Raw genomic sequence first — 14371 nt, forward strand, 5'->3', positions numbered from 1 at the left:
TACGATGATCTGTGGCAAGCCGACATCGTCGAGATGCGTCCGTATGCTCGAGTCAACAAGGGATACAATTACATACTCACTGTTATCGATGTGTTGAGCAAGTATGCGTGGGTCGTACCGCTCAAGAGTAACGGTGGAACCGAGACGGCCGATGCGATTGCAGAGATAATTCGAGACAATGCGAGATGCCCGAAAAATTTTCAAACCGATTAAGGAAAAGAATTTTACAATGCAAATGTACAAAACCTCATGAAGAAACATGATATTAATCATTATTCGACATATTCCGTCATGAAAGCCTCGATCGTGGAACGTTTCAATCGTACTTTGAAGAATAAAATGTGGAAAATGTTTACGCTCAATGGAAACTACAAGTGGATCGACGAACTATCGAGACTCGTTGAAGAGTACAACACGCAAAAACATCGCACTATCGGTATGAGACCTGTCGATGTTACTCCAGTCGTCGCGGAGAAACTTTTACATACGGTGTACAGCAACGTAAAGATTGCGGCGCCGGCGAAATTTAAAATAGGCGATTCGGTGCGCGTGAGTAAATTCAAGACTTTATTCGAAAAAGGCTACACACCAAATTGGACCACCGAAGTGTTTGAAATTGTTAAGATACAGAAAACTAATCCCGTGACATATATATTAAAACATTCGCGCGGAAATCCCGTCGCCGGTGGATTTTACGAATACGAACTACAACGCGTTGCTAATCCCGAAATATATCTTGTGGAAAAGATATTGAGGAAGAGAGGGGATGAAGTTTTTGTGAAATGGTTGGGATTCGATAGTTCACGGAATTCTTGGATACATAAAAATAATGTATTGTAAAAATATAACAAATATTATATAAAGTTTACATATATAAATATATATAATATTCAAATATATACACTTTTTTCTGTTTTTACAACGGTATTCTGTAATGCCCCCATGGTAGCTTATCGATACTTTTAGGTATTATATACTGTTTATCATCGTGTGGACTTAGAGCAATTTTTTTCTGCCGCATGGTATATACTTTATGCATTTTTGATCTTATACTCGATTGCTGTCGCGTCATTTCAATTCCTTCGTTCAAACACTGCATGTAATCGTCAAATGTTATCGTTTTCGCGACGACGCTATTCTTGACACCTTTTACCTTTTTCGTATCCTTTTTACCATCTACTTTTAGCGTATACATTTTTGCTCTAAGCCCGACAAATTCTGTCATTATCATACCGTTGTTTTCATCCTTCATCAGACCCGGTACCTTTTTATTCACGAGCGGTATACCGTACGCATTGTCTATTGCATAGTCGCTCGTGTCGAACTTGCCGATGTCGCGCTTCATATTCTCGTACACGTCTTCGCACTCAATGTGATATATGAGACTATCCGTGTCGGTGTACATGACTTTACATTTTTCTTTATACATTGGAATCATGTAATCGTGATGAAATTCGTACAAACACATCTTGGATACATCAAGTATACACATACCTACATAGATTGGTTTGTAAAACTTCACCTCGAGTCTACACAATTCCACAGCGATTAAATTTTCCGAAAAAACGCTCCTGCTATGAAAATTTGGTTTTGCGATCATTGCCTCTGCGTCATACCTATCGTCCCATTTTGTTATAAGTTTAATATCTACGCGATTGCGCACATTTTCCATCGTTTTGCCGAAAACTGCATTATTCATTAATTTGTATAAATTCTTTTCAAAATCATTTTTCGCCATTGTTCTAAATTGCGTGTTTAATTCAATATATGTACGTAACCATGGAGATTGCGCGAATTGTAATATGCGATGAATTTTTGTAACGCAAAGACCGTGTCGCGTACATTGCTGCAGATTGCGGTAGTGTATTACGTATCGTTTCTTATCGTATAAGGTTGCGAGCAACTTGTTCTCTCTCTTGCTGGGTGGTTTGTCACGCGTCGGACAAAACGGTAAGTCAGTATGCGCGTCGTGAAGATGTTGCGGGTACTCGAGATCGACTTCGAGGATATAGCCTGTAGGCGAATCGGACGCGATCGATGATAGATCAAAATTGCATATATTGTCGACCTATTGAAAACTAGCGTAAGGCAAAGGTTGACACATTGCCCATCCGTATAAATTATTTACATCGAAATACATTAGATACGATGACGGTTTCAATGGGTCGTATGACTGCATGTACTTGTTATTAGCATGCGCGTATCTGTTGGAACATTGACTCAAACCACCGCGTATACCTCGTTCTATAAACATTACCATATTGATGTCAGTGAGCAATTCAAACTTAATATTTGTATGCTTCAACATGGCATCCCACGTGTATCCGGGCAGAGTATAGTAATGCGCAGGGTCGAGCCCGTAACTCTTGATACAATTATCACGAAAATTTTCAAAAACATCGCCTAATAACAAGACATCGATTTTTAAATATAGATCGCTATATTCGCCAGCGTTCTGATGGAGAATCGGTTCCAAACAGTCTCGGCGTGCGCGTAATCGCTCTCGGATACTGTGTCATCGGTCAAGGAACTGTAAAATAATTCGCGCGAAGGTAAACATGTATCGTGCAATTTATCTACACAATCGATATATTCGTACGGAAAGACACCTTTTCGCGTTAACAGATCAAAGTCTTCTACCCGCAAATTTTGATATTCAGATTGTAAAATTTTTAATTTATCTTTACTGAGAAAAGATGCTAATTTATTGAGACTTGTTGTGAGAAATTTAAAAGAATCGATGAAACGTAATTTAATGTGATTTCGCGAATTGTCTTCCGTAAGTTTAACATCTTTCGTAAATGAAACGTATTTTTCTTTAGTTATCGGAAGTAGATCGATTCTTCCTTCGAACGCTGTAGCTATTTCCTCGATTATAAAATGTGAATCGTAACCGGATAAATTGTGGAAAATAATTGGAATATAAAAGGATTCCTTATAATTTAGATTGCAATTTGAATGCGCGGGACCTCTGTACCGCTCAGTGAGGTGGCAATGATCGTGTACGCGCGTATCGTCTTCCACGAATGGTTTCTCACATATGTGACATTGAGTAGCGCTGTTAAACTTTTCCAATTTTTCACGCGTCAAATTTATCATGGGAAGATTTGTAGATAAAATTGTTTTCACGCTCGTTGCTAAATTTTTTAATTCTTCAGCAAACCATGCGACGCAATTGGCTTCGCGACGAGAATGATACGCGGACAACGAATTATCGTACGAGCAATGTACATAATAAGCGATACTAAACACTTGATGATGCTGGTATAAATTTTTTTCTGCTTCTTTTTCTTTGTCCGTCTTTCTCAAAACACATTCCAGGTCGGCATACACGACGAAAGGAACCTGCTCCTTCCTGTTATAGTTGTTAAAAGCGAGCCACTTATCTTTATCGCTCGATAATCGAATAGCGCAGTCATTCATCTTCCCGCAGTCTACAGTATGTGACTGTAGTTTCTCATTCGAATAAAAATAATGTAGACATCTATAAAAAAGAAATAATAATTATATATATATTTTAACATTTATAAAAAATAGAAATAATAATTATATATTTATTTTGAAAAAAAAATCAATAATATTAAATATACATACCGATCACAGATATATTTTTCCATTGTGTTTATTGAGTTGCGAACTCACGAGTCGCGATAAATTCTTGATCCACGCGAAATGTCCGATATCTTGCACATCTTGAATGTAGAGCAAATTGGCGTGCTTGTCCCTCTTTTGCTCCGAAAGACGAATAGGAACAATATTTTCGTTTTCGATGATATACACATTGATTGACATATTGTTGTTAATTTCAAACTTTTTAATTTGAGTCACTGGAAACTCAATGTCTCGAAGATTTAACACATCCGTGTAACGCGGGTACGATAATTCTCGTTCAATCCTTCTTTCAGCGGGATACATAGCAGCAGTCACTGCCCATGCAAAACATGTATTGTCTTTGGATCGCACGTTAACTATCGCTCGCTTCATCATTATCTTTCGCGGTAATATAATATGACATCCCGCACGCATAGGATTATATTTATTTATATTTACAGTCAAATTAAATATACGCGATAATGCCCACCCACTATCACGTTCTTGAAATTCTTCGAGAAATGCTAAAGTAGGCTCGATAACACGTTGCTCGTACCATTCGCGTAAATCAGATGTACGAAATAGTTCACAGTTTTTTGTACTTACACTTTTATCGTCGTGCTTTTCACCCGCCACAAACTCACCGTTAAACATAGTATTCACTTTCACACTGCAGTGTGTTTCGATAGCGTCTCGCACATGTTCGAGCACGATATCACTCGCGTCTTCGAGAAACTGGCGAGGTTCGATATAATTGCTATTGATTATCGCACCAGTCGATATACGGTTCTCGAACGCTGTATCAATTTCTCGCCAAAATAGTGCAGCTTGATGCGCGCTGTGTCCAGCACCCGCGTGTACGAAACGTTTGCGCAACGCATTTTTCAGTCCTTCGAGTCGCGCGATCTTTGCGATCAACAATTGTCGATATCCGATCGATATTCGCGGTCGTTTAATTCGACTCTGCTCTTCCAACGACTTGATATAATCATCGCATCGCACCTCCCACGCAAAGTACTCCTCCACCGAATTTATCAAGGTGGATTGATGCGTTAAAACCTGCTCCATTTTTTTTACATATATAAGGTACACTCGTGCAAGCTTCGACAATAATGGCGAGATGTGACTCTTTGTTCTGATTTATATCTAATCTTTATATTCTTTTCACGTTGCGAAAACGTTATTCTTTCGTATAAACATCCGTCATTTCTATAATATCACGTCTCTTTATCTCACGCATATTTCGTGGTAATGTAATATATATAATATGACATCCTCTACGCATATGATTATATTTATTATTTATAATCAAATTAAATATACATGATAATGCCCACCCACTATGCGACACGTTATTCTTTAGCGCAAACATTCGTACTGTCGGCGCGTTATTCTTTAGCGCAAACATCCGTACTGTCGACGGTCTGTTTATGTTATCATTTAGCCAAAAATTTTATCTCACGCTTTGTCGTATACATTTGTAACCGAATATTTCAATCGTTGTATACATTTGATTAGATTTCATCATACGACAGCCGCACACACGGCGCTCGAGAAAGCACATGGGGCGCGATTTTTAATAATTTCTAGCAGCCTTACATTGGCGCTTGCAAAATTACGTCACAAATACTCCCCTCCTCATTACGTTTTGCGATATTACAAATTGATCGCAGTACTTTCAATAGTTTAGTATCGCATCAGTTGTCCGTGCATAAGGTTGTGCTAAAAAAAAATGTACTCCACAAAAGAAACCAGCAAGATGAATTTTTACATTCCGATTGAGAACGGTGAAATTCAATCAAAGAAAATGTAAGTTTCAATTATTTTCTAAATATTATTTCCTAAAAATTATTTTCTAAATATTATTTTTTAATATATTTCAATATTTTATATAGCGTTTCATCTCGTCGTGCGGTTTACATACTTGGAAGAAGGTATATCTTAACCCCGACATCTTACAAATATTTGGAGATTGGAATAAGCGTTGGAGCTATGTCGTATGTCGAATTGATACTTGGTGACAACCAAGGTAATCGATTAGTATTGCCTATCATACTCTGGCACTCATTGATGCAGAAACGTACAGACATTGAACGACATGTACAATCGACTGAAAGTCAACCATTATGGATCTATGTATCCAAATGATCGCATTAAACGGATCGAGAATTATTAAATTAACATTATCTAATAAGCCTTTGTGTATGCAACCTCAAACATTATTACATTTATTCGATTTTGAAGATTGTATCGATCATATGCATTCATGGTTGTGTCAAAATACACATTTCGTGAATGAAAAATTTAAACAATTTTGTAACGTTTTGCAACGTAACAATATTACTGATGTAAATGATGCTGTGAAAGCGATTCGCGAGAGTGACGCGTTCGATAGCGGATCACTCGTAGATTGCGAATTGTTGGCGTGTGCTATAAATAATATACTTTATGATACTTGTAACAAATGAAAAATAAAAAAATTATTATTAACATTAATGTTTTTCTTCACACTATTTTATTCTACGACTCTTCCTCCTCCTCCTCCTCCTCCTCCTGGCGCTCTCTTAGTCTCAGTCAAACAAAGACGTTTACCTCTCATAGGATCATATGCATAGTCTGTTTAGAAAGAGATACTCTATTTAGAGAGAGATGAGATATGGGATCTCGTGTATATATTTGAGATAAATGCGCGTGGTTAGTTTTTTCCTATACGCTCTAAGAAGAAGCTTATTACGTGCTCGTGTCGCGAGGAAATCTATGAATTGTGCTCGTGTCGCGAGTAAATCTATGCGTTGCGCGTGTGTCTTCCGAATATGGATGAAAATAATGGTGATGATTATTTTATGATAATTTCCGATGAAGAAGACTCCGACATTGAAGTGCCGCTTTTAGAACTATCTAGTGATGATGATGACAATAACGCCAATATTGGAAATATCGGTTTCGATGTTATCGAAAATAATGGTGATATTAATATGAACAATTCTGACGAAGAGGGTGATTTGGACGTTGAAGTACAACGCTTAGCTGACAGTGACTATGAAAGTGATGAAAGTGTTTTCGAAGACAGAATCGATCGTGATTTGGACTTAGCGGATATTAATTCGTATAATGAACTAACAAGAATGTGCTGCATATATTTTTGTTATGCAACTGCAGATGGCACATACTTCTGCACATCGTGTTTTATAAGAATGGCGTACCTTTTTGATGAGATTTGTGCTGTGCGGGAACATTCGATTAATATTTACGCATTAATACTCGGATTATTTTGTAGTGAGTGTCGAACTCCATTATTTCAAATTTTACCTTCCAATATGTGTCCGATTTGCATGACTTAAGACTTGTGTGAATACTACAAAAAAAAACTATTATTATTATTATTGTGTAAATGTCGCACATACACCGAGGACTTATGTGTAAAAACCAAACAAACTATTATTGTTACACATGGGTGACATTTCTGAGAACCGGAGGTGCGAGGAGGTGACTCCTCAGTTTAACGAGGATCGTCTTTGTTTGCGGAAACTCTTTGGTGAGCTTCCGTATGAGGTGTGGGAGACAGAGGAACTGTGGCTCCCCGAAACTCTGCAGGAGGACTCCAGGTTGTCAGATGAGAGAGACTCCGAAATAGATTATGAGTATTTATAATTTTTATCATTTTAGAAAATATTTTTAAAGTACTAATAAAAATGTTTTTTTTTCCTGTTACAGACGCAGCTATGACGAGTTCCCATGGCGCATCGCCCCTACAGATTTTTAATTTTTTAAATTTTCTACTATAATTTTAATTCTTTTTTATATTTTTATATTTAAACATATAACTATTTTAATTTTTTAAATTTTCTATTACAATTTCTATTCTTTTTTAATTTTAAATCACACACACACACACTTTATATGTATACATACACACTTTTTAAAAAAAATTTATGTTAAACTTATATATATTTATTACTTATCCACCTTCATCATCTATCCCATCCTTCTTCCTCTGTATTAGATATAATTAGATAATAAGATAACATTTAATATTATAAAAAAAACTTAACATGCAAAAATTATCTTTTTTCTCGCGTACGCCTTAGCCTCCGTCTTATCGCGCCTCCGCTATCCTCCTTCCTCTCTATTCTTTCTCTCGCACCCCATAACACGCTCTCCTTCTCGCTATCCTTCTTCCTCTCTATTCTTTTCTCTCGCACTCATATCTCCTTTTCCTACCATCATGCTCTCCTTTTCTTACCATCATGCCCTCCTTTTCCTATCATCATGCACTCCCTTGTCATACACATACAGCGCTTTCCTTCTCACACCACGTCATACTCTCCTTGTCCTACGCTATATAGAACGCCTATCGCACCGTCTCCCTCTAACGCGTTGCGAACGCTATCGCACCGACTCCCTCTAACGCGTTGCGAACGCCTATCGCACCGTCTCCCTCTAACGCGTTGCGAACGTCTATCGCACCGTCTCCCTCTACCGCGTTGCGAACGTCTATCGCACCGTCTCCCTCTAACGCGTTGCGAACGCCTATCGCACCGTCTCCCTCTAACGCGTTGCGAACGTCTATCGCACCGTCTCCCTCTAACGCGTTGCGAACGTCTATCGCACCGTCTCCCTCTACCGCGTTGCGAACGTCTATCGCACCGTCTCCCTCTAACGCGTTGCGAACGTCTATCGCACCGTCTCCCTCTAACGCGTTGCGAACGTCTATCGCACCGTCTCCCTCTACCACGTTGCGAACGTAATTATTTATTGCAAATATACGTATGGATAAACAGAGTGGGGTGATTATTTTATCTATAACAGTTGACATTCCTCTCTCACCATCAGACCTCCGCAGTCAATCGGAGAGGACACTCCCTCCACCTGCGGAACCATATGTATGCCTCCCCCCTTCCCCTCCCCCTTCTCAAGCAGGGGGGGTATCACCCTTCCCCCTCAGTCTAGGGATACATTTGCCCCTCCCTTCTGGTCAGTACGGGTGGCGAGGTACCTCGCCTCGTCTTCCCCCGCTTACCTTACCCCCCCTCAGATCCCAGGATTAGAACTCTCTTATATTATCTACTGAATGTAACATTATCTTGAATGTATTTAAACATGCTAAAAAAAAAATAATTTGTATTTCTTTTAATTTCTAATCAGCGAAATTTTTTAATTTATATATGTTAGAGCTATCAAGAAAGGGCCGGTTATTTTAACTTCTTAGTAGGTTTATTCATCAATCACTTATTAGGTAAATATCATACTTACGGATTAAATTATTACCAAAAGATAATTTTATTCACTACTTTAACCACTGAATAAAATTGCCTTTTGATAATAACAATTTAACTCGTAGATATAAACTTTATCAGTAGATAAAATAACAGTTATTAATATTTATCTACAATAAGTAAATAATTGATGGGTAAACCTAACAAGAAATTGGAACATTTTATAATTGCGGTCATAGTATCTGACAATATTATTAAAATCCGGTAATCTAAAGTACTCTGAATTAGATGAGCTAATAATAGATTCATATTTTACATATTCTGCTTTGTTATTTGCTGCTCGAGGCCTCTGTATATTTCTTGATTTCTTGATTAAATTTTATCTACACGTGAAAGTATCGAAAGATGAGATCAAGGGAAAGATAAATACATTATATTTTATTTATCCACAATATTATTTAGAACTTTCAAGAAAATACCAAATTTATGTGTCATGCAGCATTTAAAACAGAATTTTAAAAAAATTTTAATTTTAAAGTAATTAAAAAAAGCGAGCAAAGTTCTGTTTTTATAAAAAAATCTGTAATATTTATTTCATGTCTCACATAAGCATCTTCTTTTTTCTAAAGTTCTGAATTTATTCTGTGCTTATTTTCATTAATTGCATAAACCTATAATATCAGATTTTACACTTAAAATACATTTATTTAGAAAAACATTTTGCGTTATAAATAAACATGCTAATTTTACGTTTAAATGTATAAGAGCAAGCTCAAATGTTCTCCAATATTGTGCAAAAATATATATGTTGCTAAAATGTACATAATATTATTTAAATCCGCTTTCCTTTCTGCAAAAATAATGTTATAATTTTTGAAAATTACGTTTAATAAAAATAAAGAGACATGAGCACTATACAATTTTAACATGTTTCTGAAATGTTAAAAATTTTATATAATGAAAATATTAAAATTCAAAGATATGAAGATGTCAAGGAGATATAAGAAGAAAAATATCAAAAAGCAATAAAAAATTAATTAAAAGTGAAATATATTTAATATAGAATATACACATTTATTTATTTGATCACTTTATTGGAAATAATATTTTCAATATCTTGAAACATGCTAATAGAAGAATAAATTTGTATAATATGTATACTTTTTCTATTTCCAATCGAAAAAATTTTTTAATGTATATTTATTCGAACTATCGATTAAATATACATACTAATTAAATCTATTATAAATCTAATCAGTTCTGGAGTTATTAAAATTTAATAATCAAAAATATTCTGAACTAAATGCTGATTGGGTATAAATTCTTCAGAATCATATTCTGCTTTTATATTCGTTGCTTGAGACTCACCTTTGTCTCTTAATTTTAATAAAATTTTATACGTACATGCAAAAGTATGGAGAGATGAGATCATTGAAAGATAAATATTTTATATTTTTTATTTTTATATTTTATCTACTCACGATGTTATTTAAAACTCTTAAAAAATACTGTTTATGTATCGTTGTAATAATTAACATAAAAACGAACGATCAACTTCTGTTTTCAATCTGTAATGGTTATATTTCTCACAAAATCCGGCTCTCTTTTAGAAATATTTTTCCTTCTTTTCCTTTTCCTAGTAATTCTTTTTACTCTCTGTTACCAACTGTACATTGGCAAAAAAATGGAGACATTATGCGTTTAAATTTTTCAAAATTGAATTATTCATCTTAATTCTCGATAACTATAGTATAGTCTGTTATCATTTGCTCATAAGTTTCTTATTAACCAAGGCAGATTGAAGGCATATAATTATCATTTTAATTATTTATTTTCTTATCATTTTTTCAGTACTTTATTTTTGAAATATCACCGTCCAATTGATTGCTCAAAGTAATAAAAGATGAGAGGAATACATTTGTGTGTTCCGAGACAAAAAATCGCGCAACATATTTACATACATAATGTATATTTTCTTGATAATATTGAACGTATAATATGCGTAATCATTTTTCATCATTTTTGCAATTTATCAACTTTTATACTCTTGCATGATATTCGTGCTAATTTTAAACGGCTATTTGTGATTAATTGGAATGAATTTTATATAAACCGGACGTGAAGGACAAAGAAGTAATCGACCTTTAACTGCATATTTTTTTAAATAACCTACGAGTTCCAAGTAAAAATTGTGCACCAAAGATGCTATTGTAGCCTTCAACTCCAGCAGAGCGAATCGTTGACCTATTATACAATTCAAAGTCCATTATTGACTATCTAAAATTGTCGACACGAGCAGAAACGAAAATAACAATTCATCTATACAATTCCTCGGTCGTGCGCTGAACGGTATATAAGAATATGGATGATGATTCTGTATTCTCTCGAGCAAAAATCTGTCCGGATCGAATTTTTCTGGATTTGGCCAAAAATTGGGATCTCTGTGAACTCCGTAGATATGAAGATGTATGACTGTTCCAGCAGGTATGACATATGATTCTGAAAAGCCTATTATAAAATTACAGAATATTGAAATTTACCTAAATGAAGGTTTCTTTTAAGAAAATGTACATAATATTATATTTTTAAAAAGTTAAAGCATTTAAATTTATTTTACATTCGATAATATATACTTTGTGTATGTAACAATATACAACAAAAAATGGATTACATAATTTTATATGAATTTTGTATGAATCTGAATCATATAATAAAATTACAAAATATTGAAATTTACAAAAATACGAAATTAAAAAAAAATAAAAGATACAAAATATTGATATTCTTAAAATCAAGCAATTTAATTTATTTTACATTGTAATTAATTATTCGCTTGTAAACTTCTGATGTGCAACTAATTAATTCATAGTAGAAAGGCACAAATATAAACAAAACTAAAGCAGCAGGTTAGACTAAAGGGCGGTAAACCAATTATATTCAATATTCTTCTTTAAGGTCAACTGTGATTGGTTAATTCCTTGTGGCCCACGACTTATAACATCTATTGTAGACGGCCCAACTCTCTGGTATCGCGTATTTATTTAAAATTTTTAACTTTACTTTAGCAAGATTTTAATTCACTTTTTTCTTTTAATTTTTATATTCCATAACTTTTATTTCATGATACTTTTTGATAAATATAATTATTATAGTATCGTTTAATATTTTTGATAAAATCTTTTCTGTTTGTTTTTTTTTTAATTTTGTTCAAAACAAAGCAAAACCGAGCGATATTTTGTAGTTTTTTTTCGTAGTTTATCGATCTTTCATATGCACCCGAACTGTTGACATTTAATTTCAAGGCATTTGGTATATAAAATATATAATATGTTGTCATCTAAAAATAAATGACGTAAAAGGTTGCATTAGGAAATTAATTTTTATCTCTCCGAATGCGCCGCTACCAAGAAATTCCGTTATTGTAATTTGCTCACGTTTGATTTTTATCAATTTATTCGAATTACGTTGCAACATAGGTCTGTATGACGTATTGAACAGAATAATATTCTTAGTAGGCATCAAATCTAAACTCGCTAATTGAATATCTGTCATTATAGGAGGTAAAACTTGCTCATTACCTTCCTTGCGTTGTCGATATACTATTAAAATTACAATATACTTATCTACTAATATGTATATATGTATAATATATAATATTTACATCTAACAATAAGTTGACTTTTTTAGAAAATCTCTCTATATATAGTATCCAATATAATTTGTAATTAAAGACTGAAACTTATCAAATGTACTTACAATAATAAAAGCAGTAGACGCAAATTAGTATAACGACAATAACTATAACGGCAAACGCTGTTGCAGTGCTCGAAATATCATCACCTTAATTACGCAAAAATATTTTAATATTTTTGTTTCAAAACTTACTTTTACTTCTTTTACTACTTTATTATTTCTAATTTTTAAAATTTGATAAGCATTTTTAGATTTCAAATAAACATTTAATATGTGTTATGGTATCTTCTCTTGCTTACCTAATGTTGAAAAAGTAAATCTTCCATCAGACGGCCATGTAATGTTTTTCTCGTATTCGAGATATCTCAGTATCAAGCGAAACTGATATGAAGTTTCTGGTTGTAAATGGTTTTTATGTAGAATATTACTTCTTTTTTATAGTTTACCTTAATATTGTTTATTGTTTGTCAATTTTCTGTCAAATCATTTTTGTATTGTAATGCACAAAGAACCGTCAGATTGGTACTCGGAATCTAAGATATGTTCATAGTATTTATGTTGACTCCGCTCAAAGTGATATTGTTCGGTTCCAAGTATGTGCGAATGGTCTTACTTGAACTGTCGTTGTAAAAATCGCTGGAATTAACTGGATATACACGCACATATGTCAAGTACTCATATGCAGATAGCAACTGAATTTTTGTAAAAAACATGCCATCTGTATATTTAGGCATTTTTATTACTTGTTCGCCCGTGTGTGGTATTCCATCTAGCAAAATAAGTGACTTCCAATGCACTTTGTAGATAACAGGCACGCAGTTCAGTTTCTTGGGCGGCATCCATTGAACTGCCACTATAGTAGATGTCAGTTTGAACCATTATGTTTTTCAGTGCATTAAGCTTGCCCGACTTAGTTCTAATAAATAGTATGTCATCCGAACCCAATATAGGATTCATCAATAACTGATCTACGTAAAAATTACTTAGGTTTAACTGCAATTCGTACTCTGTAAGCGGCGTTAAATTCTGAATTTCATAATAACGCTCATACGTCTATACTTTGAATTTTTTGAATTTATCAAGGCCATTGTCTAGACAATGGCTTATGTGTATAGTATATAGAGTAGTAGGTAAATTGTATTTTTCGCATCCATTCTTGCGAAATCGGTTCCGTAAAATTTACAATGATGCTGTTTGTCATTACTTCCATTACTTTAATGTTGTAAACTTTTTCTTTAGGTGTCAGACATCTGGTCGGAGGGTATGATTGTAAAGATTTACTGAAAAGCATAAAATCTAGTAATTAAGTATGACATTTTTATTTTTTAAATATGTATATTTAAATGCATTTACGCTCTTGAGACGTGCATATATTTTTCTCAAAACATAGATTTCATCATTGTCGAATGTAGAAATGTATATGTTTGTCTTATCAAACGTTAAAAAGTTAAAACTTTTTGTATAGCTAATATCTGTGGCATTTAAAATGATATTGCTTCTACAAATATCAATGTGTGTCACAATCACGTAATTCATCGATGTCCAATAAATTAGCGGCTTTTCAATATTTATGCCGTCAATTATCATGGAAACATTATACATCGACAACCTTGTTGCAATATATACTCCTTCAAAGAAGCAGGAGTATATATTGGATGTGTCTGTTTGAAAGATTTGTGCGTGTTTTCCATCAAAATCTAATTACATTAACTTTGATTGTTTTGAATTATGATATAAAATTCTAAAAAATATATGGAATATTTTAGTTATTGTATTATACATTCTTTCGAAAATAGAACATTAATTAAAGAACAAAATTAAACAAACTACAGGTTCTAAATATTAATAAATAATAATATATAATTAGACAG

At 33.9% G+C, this 14371-nt stretch overlaps 1 protein-coding gene and 2 pseudogenes across 1 annotated transcript; all 3 read right to left on the bottom strand.

Moving 5' to 3' along the window:
- Positions 1 to 916: 916 nt before the first annotated feature.
- LOC140673497 (uncharacterized) lies at positions 917 to 1528 on the bottom strand. The gene has a single exon (XM_072906478.1). The coding sequence runs from the start codon at positions 1490 to 1492 to the stop codon at positions 917 to 919; it is 576 nt and encodes a 191-aa protein (XP_072762579.1). The 5' UTR covers positions 1493 to 1528.
- A 68-nt stretch (positions 1529 to 1596) lies between these two features.
- On the bottom strand, positions 1597 to 3792 carry LOC140673498 (uncharacterized; annotated as a pseudogene).
- A 9079-nt stretch (positions 3793 to 12871) lies between these two features.
- Positions 12872 to 13791, bottom strand: LOC140673500 (proto-oncogene tyrosine-protein kinase ROS-like; annotated as a pseudogene).
- Positions 13792 to 14371: the final 580 nt, after the last annotated feature.

The sequence above is a fragment of the Anoplolepis gracilipes genome, chromosome 14 (genome assembly GCF_047496725.1).
Source record: "Anoplolepis gracilipes chromosome 14, ASM4749672v1, whole genome shotgun sequence".
Lineage (NCBI taxonomy): Eukaryota > Metazoa > Arthropoda > Insecta > Hymenoptera > Formicidae > Anoplolepis > Anoplolepis gracilipes.

Bases quoted from the DNA above. Each gene is read 5' to 3' on its own strand.
- LOC140673497 (XM_072906478.1), bottom strand. From the start codon at position 1,492: ATGTGTATACTTGATGTATCCAAGATGTGTTTGTACGAATTTCATCAC.